Below are 17,681 nucleotides of genomic sequence, written 5' to 3'. Positions count from 1 at the left end.
TGAATTATTTCCAGAAGGTTTTCAATGTACTTTCCCCAGATTCATCAAAGAAATCTCTACGGATGGCAACTACAGCTTTATGGAATATATTTCTTAAATAATAAGAACTGGATGGGTGCAGTGGCTCACGCCTGTAATCCCAACATTTTGGGAGACCGAGGCGGGTGGATCACCTGAAGTCAGGAGTTCAAGATGAGCCTGGCCAACACGACGAAACCCTGTCTCTACTAAAAATACAAAAATTAGCTGGGCGTGATGGTGGGCGCTTGTAATCCCAGCTACCGGGGAGGCTAAGGCAGAAGAATCGCTTGAACCTGGGAGGTGGAGGTTGCAGTGAGCCTAGATTGCGCCACTGCACGCCAGCCTGAGTGACCAGAACAAAACTAAATCTCAAAAAAAAAAAAAAAAAAAAAAAAAAAACTGAAAGTAAAATTACTCCTTGATTCGTAGGCTGCAGAATGGATGCTATGTTACCTTATACCGGAGAACTCTGATGCAGTTGTCCAAGATTAATGAAAACAACATTAATGAAAACAAAATTAATCTTGGACAACTGCATCAGAGGTCTTGGGTATAAGATGTGTTGTCAAGGAGCAGTAAAAAAGAAAGGAATCTTTTTCTCTGAGTAGAAGGTCTCAACACTGGGCTTAAAATAGTAAATCATGCTGTAAAACAGATGCACTATCATTCAGGCTTTGTTGTTCCATTTATAAAGGACAGGCAGAGTAGATTTAGTATAAATTTTTTTTTTGAGACAGGGTCTCACTCTGTTGCCCAGGCTGGGGTGCAGTGGTGCAATCTTGGCTCACTGCAACCTCTGCCTCTTGAGTTCAAGCAATTCTCCCACCTCAGTCTCCTGAGTAGCTGGGACTACAGGTGTGTGCCACCAAGCCCAGCTAATCTTCTGTACTTTTTGGTAGAGATGGGGTTTCACCATGTTGGCCAGGCTGGTCTTGAACTCTTGATCTCAAGTTATCCATGTGCCTCAGCCTCCCAGAGTGCTGGGATTACGAGTGTGAGCCACTGCACCTGGCCAGATTTAGTAAGTTTTAAGGGACCAAGGATTTTTCAGAATGGTACATGAGCACTGGCTTCAACTTAAAGTTAGCAGTTGTATTACCCCCTAATAAGAGAATCAGCCTGTCCTTTAAAGCTCTAAAGGAAGGCATTGACTGAGTATGGCTATGAAAGTTCTAGATGGCATCTTCTTCCAACAGTTTAGTATAGTCATCTTCCTCAATTATCTTAGCTAGATTTTCTGGGTTACTTTCTGCAGTAGAATCATCAGCACTTGCAGCTTCACCTTGCACGTATGTGTTCTGGAGACAACTTCTTTCCTAAACTTCATGAACAAATCTCAGCCTGCCTGCTTCAGGCTTTTCTTCTGCAGCTTTCTCAGCTCTCTCAGTCTTCACAGAATGGAAGAGACTAAAGACCTTACTCTGGGTTAGGATTTGGCTTAAGGGAATATTGTGGCTGGTTTTATCTTCTATTCAGACCATAAAAACTTTCTTCTCTCAGCAATAAGGTTGTTTTGCTTTCTTATCATTTCTGTGTTCACTGGAGTAGCACTTTCCATTCTTTCAAGAACTTTTCCTTTGCATTCCTAACATGGCTGTTTGGCACAAGAGGCCTAGCTTTTGGCTTATCTCGGCTTTTGACTGCCTTCCTCACTAAATGTAATCATTTTTTTTTTTTTTTTTTTGAGACGGAGTCTCGCTCTGTCGCCCAGGCTGGAGTACAGTGGCCGGATCTCAGCTCACTGCAAGCTCCGCCTCCCGGGTTTACGCCATTCTCCTGCCTCAGCCTCCCGAGTAGCTGGGACTACAGGCGCCCGCCACCTCGCCCGGCTAGTTTTTTGTATTTTTTAGTAGAGACGGGGTTTCACGGTGTTCGCCAGGATGGTCTCGATCTCCTGACCTCGTGATCCACCCGTCTCGGCCTCCCAAAGTGCTGGGATTACAGGCTTGAACCACCGCGCCCGGCCACTAAATGTAATCATTTTTAGCTTCTGATTTAAAGTGAGCGATGTGCGACTCTTCTTTTCACTTGAACACTTAGAGGCCATTTTAGGGTTATCAGCTGGCCTGATTTCAATACTGTTGTGTCTCAGGGAATAGGGAAGTCAAGGAGAGGAATAGTGATCAGGGAGTGGTTGGTCCGTGGAGCACTCAGAACATACAGAATTATGAATTAAGTTCACTGTCTTGTATGGGCATGGTTTGTGGCACCCCAAAACAATCACAATAGTCACATCAAAATCAGTGATCACTGTTAAGAGATATAATGAAAAAATTTTAATATTATGAGAATTACCAAAATGTGACACAGAGACACAAAGTGAGCACATGTTGTTGGCTAAATGGCACTTATTGACTTGCTCAATGCAGGGGTGCCATAAAACTTAATTTGTAAAAAACGTATCTGTGAAGCATAGTAAAATGAGGTATGCCTGTGTATCTCCTTGACTACCATTATATAGTTTACTCATGGAGACTAAATGCTCACTGATGATGAAAAAATGGTGAATTTCAAAGCTTTAAGCTTTAATTTAGTAACAATTTTGATGTAACAAATTCTTTATGGGCCCGTGATGATATAAAATGGAGGAGAATCATTTAATCAATAAATATCAGAACTAGAAGAGACTTTAGAAATACCCACATCCACTCCTATTTTACAGGTAAGAAAACCAAAACCCAGAAAGTCTACCTTATACATTGCTGACTTTTTGAACCTAAGATGCTGGACGCATTTAGGTCCTTTCAACATCACTGTCATTTTATTCCTCTAAAACAACAATATTAACACAAAATATATTAAATTTAGTGTAGGCAGATGTTTGTCTCTATAACACAACTCACCATTTGACATATATATATGTGTGTATATATATACACACACACTTATACTTTTCTTTTTTCTATATTTCAACAACTGCAACTGTGCTGTTCAAATTAATAGCCCTTTATCACATGCAGCTATTTAAATTTAATTAAAATTAATTTAATTAAAAATTTAGTTCTTCACTCACACCAGTCCTATCTCAAGTGCTCAAAGTACTAAAATTACTGCATATGATAAATGCAGGTATAAAATATTTCCATCATCCCAGAAAGTTCTATTGGGCAGTGCTGCATTAGAATGTCAGTTCCACAAGAGAGATTTTCATTAGTTTGTTCACCAGTGTATCTCCCACATCTAGAATGGTACCTGGGACACAGTAAACCTCCACAAGTATCTGTTGAATGATTCAGTATTTTGGAGAGTGATTTTGGATAGCCCTGTGAAGTTTCTATCCAAATACATGGCAATGTATTCTATGTATTTAGACTTACCCAAAAAGGGTATATCTATGATGAAATGACTATAAGATAATGAGGTATGTTTTGGCAAAAGAAGTGAACATTGTATCAAAAGCCTCCATAAAACTATAATTTAATTGTATCATAACACCTCCATAAAGCTGTAACTTAAATTGGGTAAGACTGAATAGGATTCACTATGCAAAATTTTCTTGGTTTGAGAAGGATAAGAATAAATTTGTTAATTTTCTTTCCCTACAAAGGTAGAACATAACTAGAAAAAGATATATATCCCAGGATAAACTAAAAATTCAAAGTTATAAGAAAAGAATATATTTTAATCTTGCCTTGTTGGATTTGAAATAATAATTTAAATATATTAGTGTAATTATCATTAAAAACAAAAAATAAGGAGCTCCCAATGATAGAAAGGGGTATTCTAAACTGGCCAAAGAGGCTACTTTATGCTTTTAATCATTAATCACTAACATATTGAACAGGTACAACATTTTATCGTCTCAATAAATTTAATTCTATAACATGATTTTTAATATGTACAAAATATTTCATCATTTCAGTATACCATAATTTATTTAACCACTCATCTATTATTGGACAAATATCTGAAGATTTCAGTAGAATGGTCAGATGTAGTGTGTTCTTTTCTTAAAACACCAAATTTAACTTTAGAGTACAAAATGGACAACAGAATTAACAATGTTTTTAATTCCATATATCTGTTGACAGTGTTTCAGGAATCTTAAGAAACAGAGGATAAAGTTTCTAAATCCTATAGGATCAATAGATCAATAGTTAAATTATTTTTGGTGTCACTCATATGATTAACATTATCTGTATTTCTGGCTGTCTTGAATTCCTCAAGATAGTGTTGAATGAGTACTGTGAATTTTTCTGATTGGATATTTTATCCATGAGAAGGATAAAGACTTGCTCTGTTCCAGGTTATAGATGCTTCAATACCAAAGACCCGTTCTGCGAGTTGAACCAATTCCAATGTAAAATGTATAGTCAAATATATTTTGTAGATTTAACTTGTATGTTTCATGTTTTGTCACATATATTTATCCTCTGCTACAATGCAGTGTTTTGTAAGTTTATTTTCCTTTCATCATTTTAGACATTATTACCCCTTTCTATATTTTTACAACATAATGACATTATACCATATTCCAATACATGGTACTATACATGTACAAAGAATATACACCCTTATGGATTTAATCCAGAACTATAAACATGGTTTCAGGGGAACTCAAATTTAAATCTGTAGTCTAATCATTAGTAATTACAAGTTGAGTAAAATCGGTTTATTAAAGAGATGTCTTTTACATATTCAAAATGATTAGTCAACACTACTGAAGAGGTTACTATTTCTGTTTCCTTAGATACAAACTCTTAATAAAGCATAATTTCATTAGTTTACGACCCATTAACATGAAAACCAAATGAAAAAATAAACACAGTTGTGGATTTTAAAATTTTATTATTTGTTTATTTTTTAGAGACCAGGTCTTCCTATGTTGCCCAGGCTGATCGCAACCTCCTGGGCTCAGGTGATTCTCCTGCTTCAGCCTCCTGAAGTGCTGGGATTACAGATGTGAGCTACCATGCCTGGCCACATTTGTGTTTTTATCTACATCATTCCAATTAGTCACCAAAAATAGTTTTGCCCATTCTACCTTAATGACTATATAACAAAATTTAGAAACCGTGTTTTATGCTTGAAAAGTTCATGTTCCTAACTAAGTTAAACATTTCCTAAAACAATATTATTTATATTATTAACACAACTCTTTTTTTAAAAAATAGGATAAATTATTATAAGTTTGGATGATAGCTGTTTGAATTAATGAAGCTTAACTAAATGTGTATGTATGTGTGTACATTGGAGTGGTGGTGGGAATGGACAAAAAGAATCCCTGAAAGAAGAGTACAATTGTTTTAAAATACATTTTGGTAAAGACTGCTTACAATTCTTGAGGAAAGAGAGCCTATATAAAAACTTTCTATTATCTTTGACTTTTTTCTTTTTTTTTTTTGAGACGGAGTCTCGCTCTGTCGCCCAGGCTGGAGTGCAGTGGCCGGATCTCAGCTCACTGCAAGCTCCGCCTCCCAGGTTCACGCCATTCTCCTGCCTCAGCCTCCCGAGTAGCTGGGACTACAGGCGCCCACCACCTCGCCCGGCTAGTTTTTTGTATTTTTAGTAGAGACAGGGTTTCACCATGTTAGCCAGGATGGTCTCTATCTCCTGACCTCGTGATCCACCTGCCTCGGCTTCCCAAAGTGCTGGGATTACAGGCGTCAGTCACCGCGCCTGGCCTATCTTTAACTTTTTAATTGTCTCTTTTAAAAACTCAAAGACATTAAATACCTGTTCTTAAAATTTGTCAACCTAGATTGGTTTACAATTTCACCGTCCCACCACCAACCTCATCCTGAAAGTGTTTATTTTGTTAGTCTCTACGGAACCTAGGATATGGAACCTAGGATAGTATCTTATATATGGCAGGCATTTCAATAATGTCACTTGAATGCAATTCTAATAATTTTATCACATTTTCATCACTGATATACAATATATGAGGTCGAAAATTCTAATAACACACTTATACTACAATTTCACATTTTCCCAATTCAGATTTTTGGGAACTTCCTAGACTTATATAATATACAAAGCTATGGATGGAATGTCTAAAAAGCCATGAAGCCTCCAATAAGAGATGCACATTTCTTTAAAAAGAAATTTAAAAGACTCAGGCACCTATATAAGTAGATCTGACTGTCAATATATACAGGTTTACCCACAGAGAAAATAAAATTCCCATATGTTGTAACACTTGGCATCTGTGCACTTCCCTTTCCTATTTCATGCCATCTTCCCCTGGCCCGGTGTACTGAATGCAGATTCACTCTATAGGAGAAAAATGCTCCAGCTGCTAATGTGAGGAGGACTGCCAAGCACTGTCATCATGAGATGACCCAGCACTGCTTCTTACTGAAAGTTCTCCCCTGGGGGTGAATCTGGGTGCTGGCACTTTCTGCTGTGCACTACAAGCAGAGAGCACCAGCAGATTGAGACACCTCAAAGACAGCATAATTTCAGTAAGAGTTAGGAGAGGAGAAGCAGAATTCTGCTGCCGTCAAGCAAATTAGTAATTTTAACTTTCTTGTTCCATTTTTGGTAGGGAAGAAAGTGGAAATGGAAACAGAATATGAATGAAAAAGAGAACTTACTGTAATAACAGGGTTTACTTTAAACATAGGATAAAGCTAGGTATACAAATAACAGAATCAGAGAAAGTGACAAGACAATTATCTTGACACAAGTATTCCATAGTGTTAAGCATTTAATTTCTTCTCGGGTTATATACATGCACAGTGCCTATATCCTAAAACTAAACTACAAACTCTTTGTGAGTAAAAATTGTATTTTATTCTCTTCAGTAAATAAATACTTATGATATTTTAAAAAAAAAGCTATTTGAGAACAAAACATTATGAAATTTTAGAGCTCTTGTAGATTAAAATGTTGGAAGATTTTTATTGTTAAATATTTATTTATTAACAGATCTATCTCTTCCAGAAGCAGCTATTTGCTTAATCTGCCATTATAATTGGGTAAAATTTATATGAATGCTAGAGTCATGATATTGAAACTATATTATATGAAAGTAAACAAAAGTATGTTCATGGAAAATTTTATTGCCATTCTTTAAATGAATGATCAGCATTTAAGAATATCATTCTTTAAATGATAATCAGCATTTACCAAAATTGTACAAGTTTTTAAAATTAGGTTCAAAGTGTAAGGTAGACTCCAAGAATGGGCAAACATTTTTCTGTAAAGATCCAAATAGTAAATATTTTAGGGTTGCCGGCTACATATGGTCTCTGCCATGACCACTTAAATCTGTATTGTAGTGTAAAAGTAGTCACAGACAATACATAAATGGATCTGTGTGGATGTTTTCCAGTAAAACTTTATTTACAAAAAATAGCTAGCTTATGAGCTGTAGTTTGCCAACCCTTGAAGCAGATGATATATGACTAGAAATAGCATTAAATGGGACAGAAAAAGGAAAATTTTGTATTTTTATAGGATGATAAACATATGTGACATTTTCAAGATCTTTGATTCTTACAAAAAACTTAAATAGCACATAAATCTTACCTGATTAGGTATCCTCAATGGGGGCCTTGGACCTCCAGGGTACCGAGGTGACATAAAAGGCTATTGAAGTAAAACAAACAAATAAACAAAACAAAAAACAGTACAATGTAAAATACAGATCTGAAAATAAACTACTTAAAAATTTTAGAATTAATCAAATCACAAATCAATGTACTCTGGGCTGCTTTCAGTATAATAAATACTTTTAAGAAAAATTACCATCCCATTATTTATTTTGCAGATTATCTAGAAAATTTTCCAAAGAAAATGTAAAAACATAAAAGCTGCCTAAAGTAACTGTAGCAACATCTTTTAAAAATGTGAATTATTAAGGCAATAATATCTAGTGGCAAAATATAAGGTTAAGCAGCAGGTAATTTAATCTTGAAAAGGACCTCTGGATGCAGCTTACTGCCTATGTTATTAGGTTCTAAATAGATACTTCTGATTGAATTGTTTGGTTTCGTTATCAATTCCTTTAATAATTTTAAAATTGCCAAATTTCATCTTTTATATCTTTGTTTAAAATGATAAATAAATTTCTTTTCCAAGGGTCATCTGTAGTCAAAAAAGCTTTGGCTTTTCCTCATCATAGGTTTCTTATAGTTCAAAATGGACTCTATGGGTGTGGTAGAACACACCCACAGTCCCACCTACTGAGGAGGCTGAGGCCAAAGGACTGCTTGAGCTCAACAGTTAAGAGACTGTGGTGCATGATGAGCATGCCTGTAAATAGCCACTGCACTCCAGGCTGGGCAACACAGTAAGATTTCATTTCTTAAAAAAAAAAAAAAAAAAAAAATTGGCTACAAATTTTAAAGTTGAAATTTCTTTGCATATTTTGACCCTAGTTGATTATGAAGTGTATATTTTTAACACAAGAAAAAAAATGGTCTTATATTAAAAGTCAAGTTAATTTATGTTGCTGGATGAGTCAGAGGCTCCTAAGATGTACTGAATCTGTCAGTCTGGAAATTGTCTGAAAAGTACACTAAAAGCAACATTGTAGTGAAATGTTTAGGTAAAAAGAGACCATTTTGATCATCCAGACTTAGGCACCAAAATTTTATAAGTTTATTAAATTATTTAAAATTTGATTTATTTTTCTAGAAACAACAGAAAGATTATAATTTTAATTATGTCTCAACATATAATTACTTAAATGTAAGATGTTCCTTACATGTAATATAAGCAAATATCAAATCTAAAGGGTTGAGTGTTATTAAGATATTAAGAATGAATTAATATGAATTAAGAATATATAGCAAGTAGACAAAGATTTGGGGAAATCACATTTATAGTGCATTACAGAATTAAATCCTACATGTAGAATGTATTTTCTACAAATATTTTTAGAAATTAGGCTTGGAGGACATGGCTACTCATGTTTTCCAGAGCTGTTTTAAAAGGAGCCTCTAAAAAATAAAATCCTAATTAATGCTGTATAGATTTTTCCTATTGTATCTTTCGTGGAGTCTGACAAACCAACAAAAGGAACTTCACAATTAAGCGAGCAATTTTGCTTTTCGCTCACTGTGTTCTTATATGTAAATGTGCTCCCAGCAGTTCATTTTATATGGACAGAAACAGATTATTCAGGTAGTACTGTCACCTCCACCTGATAAAACTTAAGTAGATTTTCCAATTTTAACAAAGTTGATTTTTAAAATGTTTAGTTTTCACATATTTGATTAAAGTTGTCTCTATCATTTTAAACTGTACCATAAACTGGTAAGTTAGTTATGTACTGTCAACTAGAAGCTTATTTTAATATTCACACACTCTCTGTTATTTTCCCTTTCCTTTATAAATCATCTAATTTCACCTATGAAGCTGTCTTTTTAATTCTGGACTCATTTAAAAAATTTAATAAATATTGTGTCATTGGTTTTGTAATGGCTCTTTCTTTTACAAAATGAGGTTTTATGACATAGTCATTAATTCAAAATATAGTATCAATTTAGTTTTTGAAACATGGAGACATAAAAATAGGTTGCTAATAATTTTTGTCTGTAATACAACCGCTCTGAAGTAGAATACAAGGTAAAATTATGTGAAAAATATTACTAAATACCAAATGTTGAGATATTTAGAAGTGCCTCACTTGAAATAGAACACTTGAGATTTGCATGTTGATCTGAACGTAAGAAGATGATATAGTGCTTATTTAATGGAATATGTGAAAGGAGAATTTTTTTTCCCCAAATGGATGGCATTGTGAATGAGTGTTTGTTAATGGAACTGTCTATACCTTCCCACCTGACTGAGGCCCTATGAAGGAGCTGCTGTGAGGAAGAGTCAGTGTATGTGCTAGCTGGGAACCTGCAGGTTACTACAAAATGAGATCGAGAGAAAAAGACAGATTCTGTTTTCAGTCAATTTATTGCTCTTATATGTCCTCCTTTAAGAAGTTCAAATTTGTATGTTTTTTTGGAGGCCAAAAAAAAAAAGAAAACAGAAATAGAAAACCGCTTATAAACTCTAATCTTTACACAATTAAAGCACTAGAAGACAAAACAATCAGTTAATATAGCTAAAAACTACTACTTTTACCTGAAATATAAGATTACTATGGTTAAAGTATTTTTAATATAAAATTAGTGCTATTATAACATACAGCTTAGTATTCAGATTGATCCTTACCTTAAGTTATCTAGATAACCGCCTAAGTCCTCAACTGCCTAGTGAATTAGCTTGTATAGACACAGCAACAGAATCCAAAAGAGTCTGCATACTAGCAACTGAGAATAATCTGCACTAATATCTGTACTTCACTATTCAGAAGTCAATTTGCTTTCAAATGAAATTCAAAATGTTAACCCCAATTTTAATTATTTTATGGTAAAATGCTAATCTGTCTAAGAGATTATGCTAATATAAATTATATCTATTGACAGACATGTCAGTATTCCCTGCTTTAGCAATCTGAGAAGAACAGGTTCTTCAAGAGTCTTTGGGCTGGGCGAGGTGGCTCATGCCTGTAATCCCAGCACTTTGGGAGGCCAAGGTGGGCAGATAACTTGAGGCCAGGAGTTTGAGACCAGCCTGGCCAACATGATGAAACCCTATCTCTACTAAAAATACAAAAAATTAGCTGGGCTTGGTGGCACGTGCCTGTAATCCCAGCTACTTGGGAGGCTGAGGGAGGAGAATTGCTTGAACCCAGGAGGCAGAGGTTGCAGTGAGCCAAGATCGCACCACTGCACTTCAGCCTGGGTGATAGAGCAAGACTCTTTCTCAAAACAAAACGAAACAAAACAAAAAAATAGGCAGAAAAGAGTCTTTGGCTCTTAAAATGTGTTTACTCTTTATGTTTGGGGCAACATTCTTTTTCCTTTTTTTTTTTTTAAGTTTGAGTAACGAATACTTGTCTGAAGGTATCATGATGGTGAATCAGTGTTTTAACTGGAAAAAAGCCTTCCCCAGAAAGGATTATTTGTAACATGTGTGGAAATAACATTTGACTGGGAGTCAAATACCTGGGTTTTAGTTTCGGTACCTGTATTAATTAGCAGTGTCCCTGAGCTAATCATCTTTCAGGGCTTTAGTTTTCTCAACCTTAAAATGAGAGAGTTAAACCAGGTGATTTCTAAAGTCCCTTTGAAAATAAGGGACCCATGATTCTGTGTTACTTATTTTTAGTATTACATTTAAATACAAAGATTAGTATAATGTAGATAGCTATAAATATTTGAAGTGTGTGTGGGTGAGGCAGGGAGTAGGGATAAAGGCATATGTTCCTAAGGCACAAACCATTTTCATCAAGGTGCTGAAGAAAATTATTACCATGCTTCATAGAGAAAAAGAAAAACTTAAAGATTAAATACCCCAAAACACAACAGTGCTCTTTGTTGTGTCAGATTAAAGGTCAATTAGGAGAATAAAAAAGCTACACTTATCAATGAGAAAGTATGGTAGAAATTTGTTCATTCCAAAACAACATATATATATGTTTGAATGAACAAAACATATAGATAGATAGATAGATAGATAGATAGATAGATAGATAGATAGATAGGATTGATTGATTAACAGAGTCTTGCTCCATTGTCCATGCTGGAGTGCAGTGCCATGATCATGGCTCCCTGCAGCCTCAACCTCCCAGGCTCAAGTAATCCTCCCACCTCAGCCTCCTGAGTAGCTGGGACTACAGGTGTGGTACACAACACCACACCTGGGTATTAAAAAAAAAAAAAATTGTAGGCCGGGCATGGTGACGCACGCCACGGGCAGATCATGAGGTCAGGAGTTCACACCTGGGTATTAGAAAAAAAAAATTATTGGCCGGGCATGGTGACTCACGCCATGGGCAGATCATGAGGTCAAGAGTTCAAGACCATCCTGGCCAACATAGTGAAACCCCGTCTCTAGTAAAAAATTCAAAAAATCAGCCAGGTGTGGTGGCACATGCCTGTAGTCCCAGATACTTGGGAGGCTGAGGCAGGAGAATTGCTTGAACCTGGGAGGCAGTGGTTGCAGTGAGCCAAGACAACGCCATTGCATTCCAAGTCTGGGTGACAGGGTGAGACTCCGTCTCAAAAAAAAAAAAAAAAAAATGTAGAGATGGGGTCTCACTCTGTTGCTCAGGCTGGTCTGAAACTCCTGGGCTCAAGTGATTCTCCTGCCTTGACCTCCTAAAGTGCTGGAATTACACATATGAACCGTTATGTCCTGCTCATTAAATATTTATTAAACACCCACAAAGGCACTGTTCTAAGTGGCTAGATATATCAGTGAACAAGGCAGATAAAAATGACTGCCCTCTGATTAGGATTTTTCAAGATTCATAGTCTTATAATTAATAGGAAACAATTTTCTATAAAAATTGTTTTCTACATCAGTCCACTAATCTGAGACAAATAGAATGTTCTCCTCACCAAATGGCGAGATTCAATGAAAACCCAGGGAAAATAATATTTCAATCTGGTGTCTTTCCTCAAAAGTCATATTACATCATCCCTATTTGATAGAACATGTAGTGCTATGAATACTGAAGATCAAGGCTATGCTTTTAAAAAAGTTTCAAAATTAGGAAAAACTCATAAGGTAAGCTTATTTACTTATAAGATAAATTGGGTAGCATAGTTAGTACTCTGACATATGGAAACTACATTTATAGGTATAAATTCTCATTTCTACATGTTCTAGTGATCTGTGTATGCTATGGACTGAATGTTTATGTCTCCATAAAGTTCATATGTTGAAATCCTAATCTCCAATGTGATGGCATCTGGAGGTGGGATCTTTGAGAGGTAATTAAGTCATGAGGGTAGAGCCTTCATGAATGGGATTAGCACCCCTATAAAAAGAGGCACAAGAGAGATGATCTCTTTCTTTCCGCCATGTGAGCATTATGGCCATCTGCCAGCCAGGAGGAGGGTCCTCTCCAGGAGTCAAATTGGCTGGCACCTTGATCTTAGACTTCCCAGCCTTTGGAACTCCAAAGAATACATTTCTGTTGATTAAACTTCCCCATCTATGGCATTTTATTATAGCAGCCCAAACTAAAACAGTCTAAAATAAACAGAAAAACCCAAAGTAGAAGAAATAAAAGTATATACAAGCCAAGAAAATCAATAAATATTTGGTGACAAAATAAAAAAAAATTCTCCAGTAGAAACACAAACCAAATGTTCAGAACAGCTCATTTCCTCCAAGTAGTCTTTTGGAGAAAAAATTACACCACTTAGAATCATAATTTACTTCAGAATGAATGCCATTATGTTTTAAATAATTATTTTTCTATTACATCAAGAATCATTCATGGAATTTTAGATTTCTATTTTCCTAAAAGAGAGATTTTCCTTTATTTCTTGTCCTTTCTGCTAGCACAAAAGCAGTAGTTTCCCCTCCCCTTATTTTGAACTTTCATTAGCCCTTAGCTTTTTATCTCAATTCCCTAAGAATTAGAAGGAACCAGCTCTTTCTCATCCTCATATTAGTTAAAGGTAGATCCCTCAGTCCAAATCTTTTCCTTCTGAAGGTCCCAGACCCCTTAATGAAACTGTTTTATAAATTATTTACCTGAAATTAATGGTGATACAAACTATTTTAAGCCCTAACTTCTTTTTAGATATATATGATAAAACTGTACATCTTAAATGACACATTGCTCAAATGTTAATTTTGTTAATATCTTCTAACACTGTCAATAGAATCTAAAAATCTCATATAAATATGATTCTCCAACACCAGAATTATATTCTTTATTCCTTGAGATTACACTGTACTCTCCTTTCTCTGCCAAGTAAATTAATTCCCCAAGGGCCAGTTTTGAAATACACCTTTCTCTTTAAAGAATTTCTATAGGCTCCATTTCCCCTATTTCCTCAGCACTTTATACCACTTATCATAGAGGATTTAGTACACTGTGGTATAACATAGACTCCGATATGAAGGAACTCCACTTTAGAGGAAAGAATACAAAATACTATCAGAGCAACAACTATCTTAATGTCAAGATAATTAATTCTTAAAATAAGACCAGTATTTCTTAGAATACCTAAAATTGATGTAGCAATATATAAATCACCTTATATCTCATTATATCTTACGTTATATCTCATTATATCTCACCTTGTATCTCATTATATCTCATCGTGGCTTTAAAAGTTCTTTAAATCTTAGTCTTTCAGTATAAATTAATAATAAAGAAAATTAAAAATCATTAAAAAGTAAAAAAAACCCTCTAAAATGTCAATCGCTAAGCATTTTCTATATTCTATCTTTTATTTTATGAGCACAATTTGGAACAATCAATGATGAAGAAAAGAATAACACTAATTTCCTTAGAATGAACAAATTAACATTTAAGACAGCTTACACATCAGAAAACTTAGAAGTCCGAGGTACAATTCTAAAGCACACAATTATACAGGACTTAACTAATTTAAAGTAACTTTGGACTTTTTTGAGGATAAAATTATTCATGTGAAATTAGCTTCTAAATTTGAAAACCTAGAAGTTTTAAAACTTTTTTTTTTTTTTTTTTTTTTGAGAGATGGAGTCTCACTCTGTCACCCAGGCTGAAGTGCAGTGGCACAATCTCAGTCACTGCAACCTCCGCCTCCTGAGTTCAAGCAATTCTCCTGCCTCAGTCTCCCGAGTAGTTGGGACTACAGGTATGTGCCACCACACCCAGTTAATTTTTGTAATTTTAGTAGAGACAAGGTTTCACCATGTTGGCCAGGCTGGTCTCGAACTCCTAACCTTAGGTGATCCACCTGCCTAGGCCTCCCAAAATACTGGGATTACAGGTGTGAGCCATAGCACCTGGCCAAAACTTTTTAAATGACTGTAAGAAATATATAACTACTAGGTTTAAGAAAATATAAACTTACAAAACAATTTAGCAAGTGACCATTTACTTAACAAAACACTTCTTCACAAAGTTACTCATTTGAAGTTTTGCAAGTTCTGTGTTATACATATATAATAAAATATTATTTATGCAATTTTATTTGAATATGCCTTTTAGAAACATGTTCAAGAAAGAAGTTTAACTTTTTAAAGTTTACTAGATCATCCTCCTGATTTTATGTAAAAGAAAACCGAAGACCAAATTTCTTAACCGCCATTTTAGTCTTTTCTTTATAACACCCTGCTATACGAATACCTTTAGAATAATGGCAGGTACACACTTAGGTACCAGGTGCATTTTAAGGTCAGTTGGTCCTAAGAAGTATGTGGTACATAAATAAATTGCTTGATCTGGCACTTTCAGTCCCCCAGCAACTGTGCAACCATTTATTAAATACTTAATGTGGAATTCTTTAGTTACCACTCAAACAGGAAAGGAGAAAAAGTAGTGGCATTTCAGGAAAGCAAGCTAATTTGCACATAAAGCACTAACTAGCATATGCTCTTGATTCACCAGACTAAAAAGAAATGTAACAACTGAAATAAAATAAATTTCAAAAGCTCTCTCTTTTCTTGAACATTTTTGGTGGAGTTTTGACAATATATGTAGTCTTTAGTCCACTTATTTGTGTTTTTGAGGGAATAGTAGAGGATGAGTAGAGAATGGTGGTAAATGGGTACGATATTAAGTATTATCATTATAACAAAGCTGTTCATTATAATGTGGTTCATGAAGAATGGAAGAAAGCAGCTAGCACACTCGAAGAGAGAATGTATGAAGCAAATGTTCAGTAAACATTTGGTTGGTTCAGTAGCTGGCCCATTGACCAAGCGATCAACAACCCTAATGGAAGACTAAAAGCCTGCAAAAGGTATAATAAAGCTTGGTCCTCCTGTATAAAATCTCACCTGACCAATTTATTTGTCTTGTTAAAAACAGGCAGTATCTGTTGATGTGGTAAAGAGTAAATCAGACTATTGGTATAACATATCTGGTTGTCTAATGAGAAAATGTTTATAAAATATGTCTAGAGGAGGAAATCCTGCTCGCTTAACTAGGATAAATTATATCTTCAAGAGGTCCTAGTAAGAGTAAGTAAAAAACAAAGAGCTGGGGACCCAAATATCCATACTAACAATATACAAGAGAACTTACAATTTAGATGACTAATAAGGCCCTTCATTCTCTCCTGCTTTCAGGTTTCTCTCATTGTTTCTGGGGTGACAGGGTTGAAAATAATGAGTCTTAGGTAGTTTTACAGAATAGCAGTATTTAGTAACCATGATTTAGAACAAAAGGATATCAGGTTAATTTATATACAATTTTGTAAGAAAAGTGTGGTAACTTATTGATCTTTTTCTGAAGCATACACCAGTCACAAGAACTGCTAACAATTCTATAGAGCAGTTTGCTTCTCAGGTGTGTCTTATATAAGGCCATGTTTATACGTGGGATCCTAACGTTTTAGGTTGAAATATATTTTAAAAATTATAATCTTCAGGTCTGAGAAACAACATATTTTAGTTGAAATATTTTCTTTCCATTAAGAAAAGGCTCAGCATTTGAGTAAAAACATAAAACATTCTACTTTCTTAATATCATATTGTCTTTAGCACATAACCATCTTTACATTAAAAACCTGTAAGTAAATGGTTATTTGCCAAAAAGTAATTTTCTTCCCTCAACATTTAGGTAAAAACACAAGGTATAAAGTGAAATACAGCCTGGAAAAATATGGGTTATCTTCAGTAATTATATTAACTACATAAACACCAAATCTATCTTACGTGGACTTGTGTAAACATGGCTTTAGACAGATTTAATCTTTCCTCTGGTATTTTCTATGCACTGGTTTGAAACAGTGTTGAATTCTGTTGAAGACAGAATTCCAGGACATAAAAATTATTCTAGAATCTAAAACATAATTTTAGAAAATGATAAAAATGACTGTAAAATTATTTATTCATAGTTCTGCAAAAGTAATAAAAATACATTTGCTATAAGATTTAACCAAAAGCATAAACATTCTTTAAAAAAGTAGTACTTATTATTCATGATGTACCCTTTTTTAGTTACATTATCTTTACCGTATATGATTTTCTCTATATAGATTTCTATTCTGTATGTTGCTATTCTATATTTTACTTACAAGCAAATCATTTTTTAAACTTATATGTGTTAACTCTCTTGAAGTCATATGCTATCAATAAGTATTAAATAAACAATATTGAGAATATTACTTTGAAAAATCACTAGAGTATTGTGACATCCTTATTTCAGCCATCTTTCATTAAAGAATGTTCACATATTTTTAGTTTTATCATTCCATGAGATACTTCATACATTTTCTGTAGAAAAGTAATGATGCATAAATTATACATCAAATGAATTTTGTCAAAGTTACTTTACAATTCATATATCTTAATTTGTTTAGTTTCCTTTCTGTTTTTCATGAACATCTCCATCAGACATTACTGACACCCCAGTGGATAAGACATTCCTGATTAACACATTTTAATTCCAACTAGTACTAAACTAATTTAGCTCACAAGATGACATACTTGTGCTGGCATATTCTGCTGATAAGCATAAGTATGCAGTTTATCTCCCATACATCTTAGATATTCTATCATCAACACTTAATTAAAATAACTCACATAAAATAACTGTAAAGCAATGACAGATCGTTCTCTTGATGTTATTTTGGCAAGGCTAACCCAACAGAGCAGAGTTACAAACAAGTGGATTCTTCTATATGGATTTAGTCTAAGCATCAATATTGGTCACTGACATTATGAGCCTTTTCAAGAAGATGAGACTTTTT

At 34.6% G+C, this 17,681-nt stretch overlaps 1 protein-coding gene across 5 annotated transcripts in view; it reads right to left on the bottom strand.

The window, feature by feature from the left end:
• The window catches only part of SSBP2 (single stranded DNA binding protein 2), a 334,150-nt gene that overhangs the window by 60,257 nt on the left and 256,212 nt on the right, over positions 1-17,681 (bottom strand). For all 5 annotated transcript variants that reach the window (XM_050795692.1, XM_050795693.1, XM_050795695.1 and 2 more), the window contains one exon: positions 7,498-7,557. In XM_050795692.1, coding sequence (XP_050651649.1) covers positions 7,498-7,557 — 60 coding nt within the window. The remainder of the gene's footprint in view (positions 1-7,497; positions 7,558-17,681) is intronic.

Source organism: Macaca thibetana, chromosome 6 (genome assembly GCF_024542745.1).
Source record: "Macaca thibetana thibetana isolate TM-01 chromosome 6, ASM2454274v1, whole genome shotgun sequence".
Classification (NCBI taxonomy): Eukaryota; Metazoa; Chordata; class Mammalia; order Primates; family Cercopithecidae; genus Macaca; species Macaca thibetana.
The sequence above is the reverse complement of the archived record's forward strand: the minus strand, read 5'-3'. Positions and strand labels throughout refer to the sequence as shown.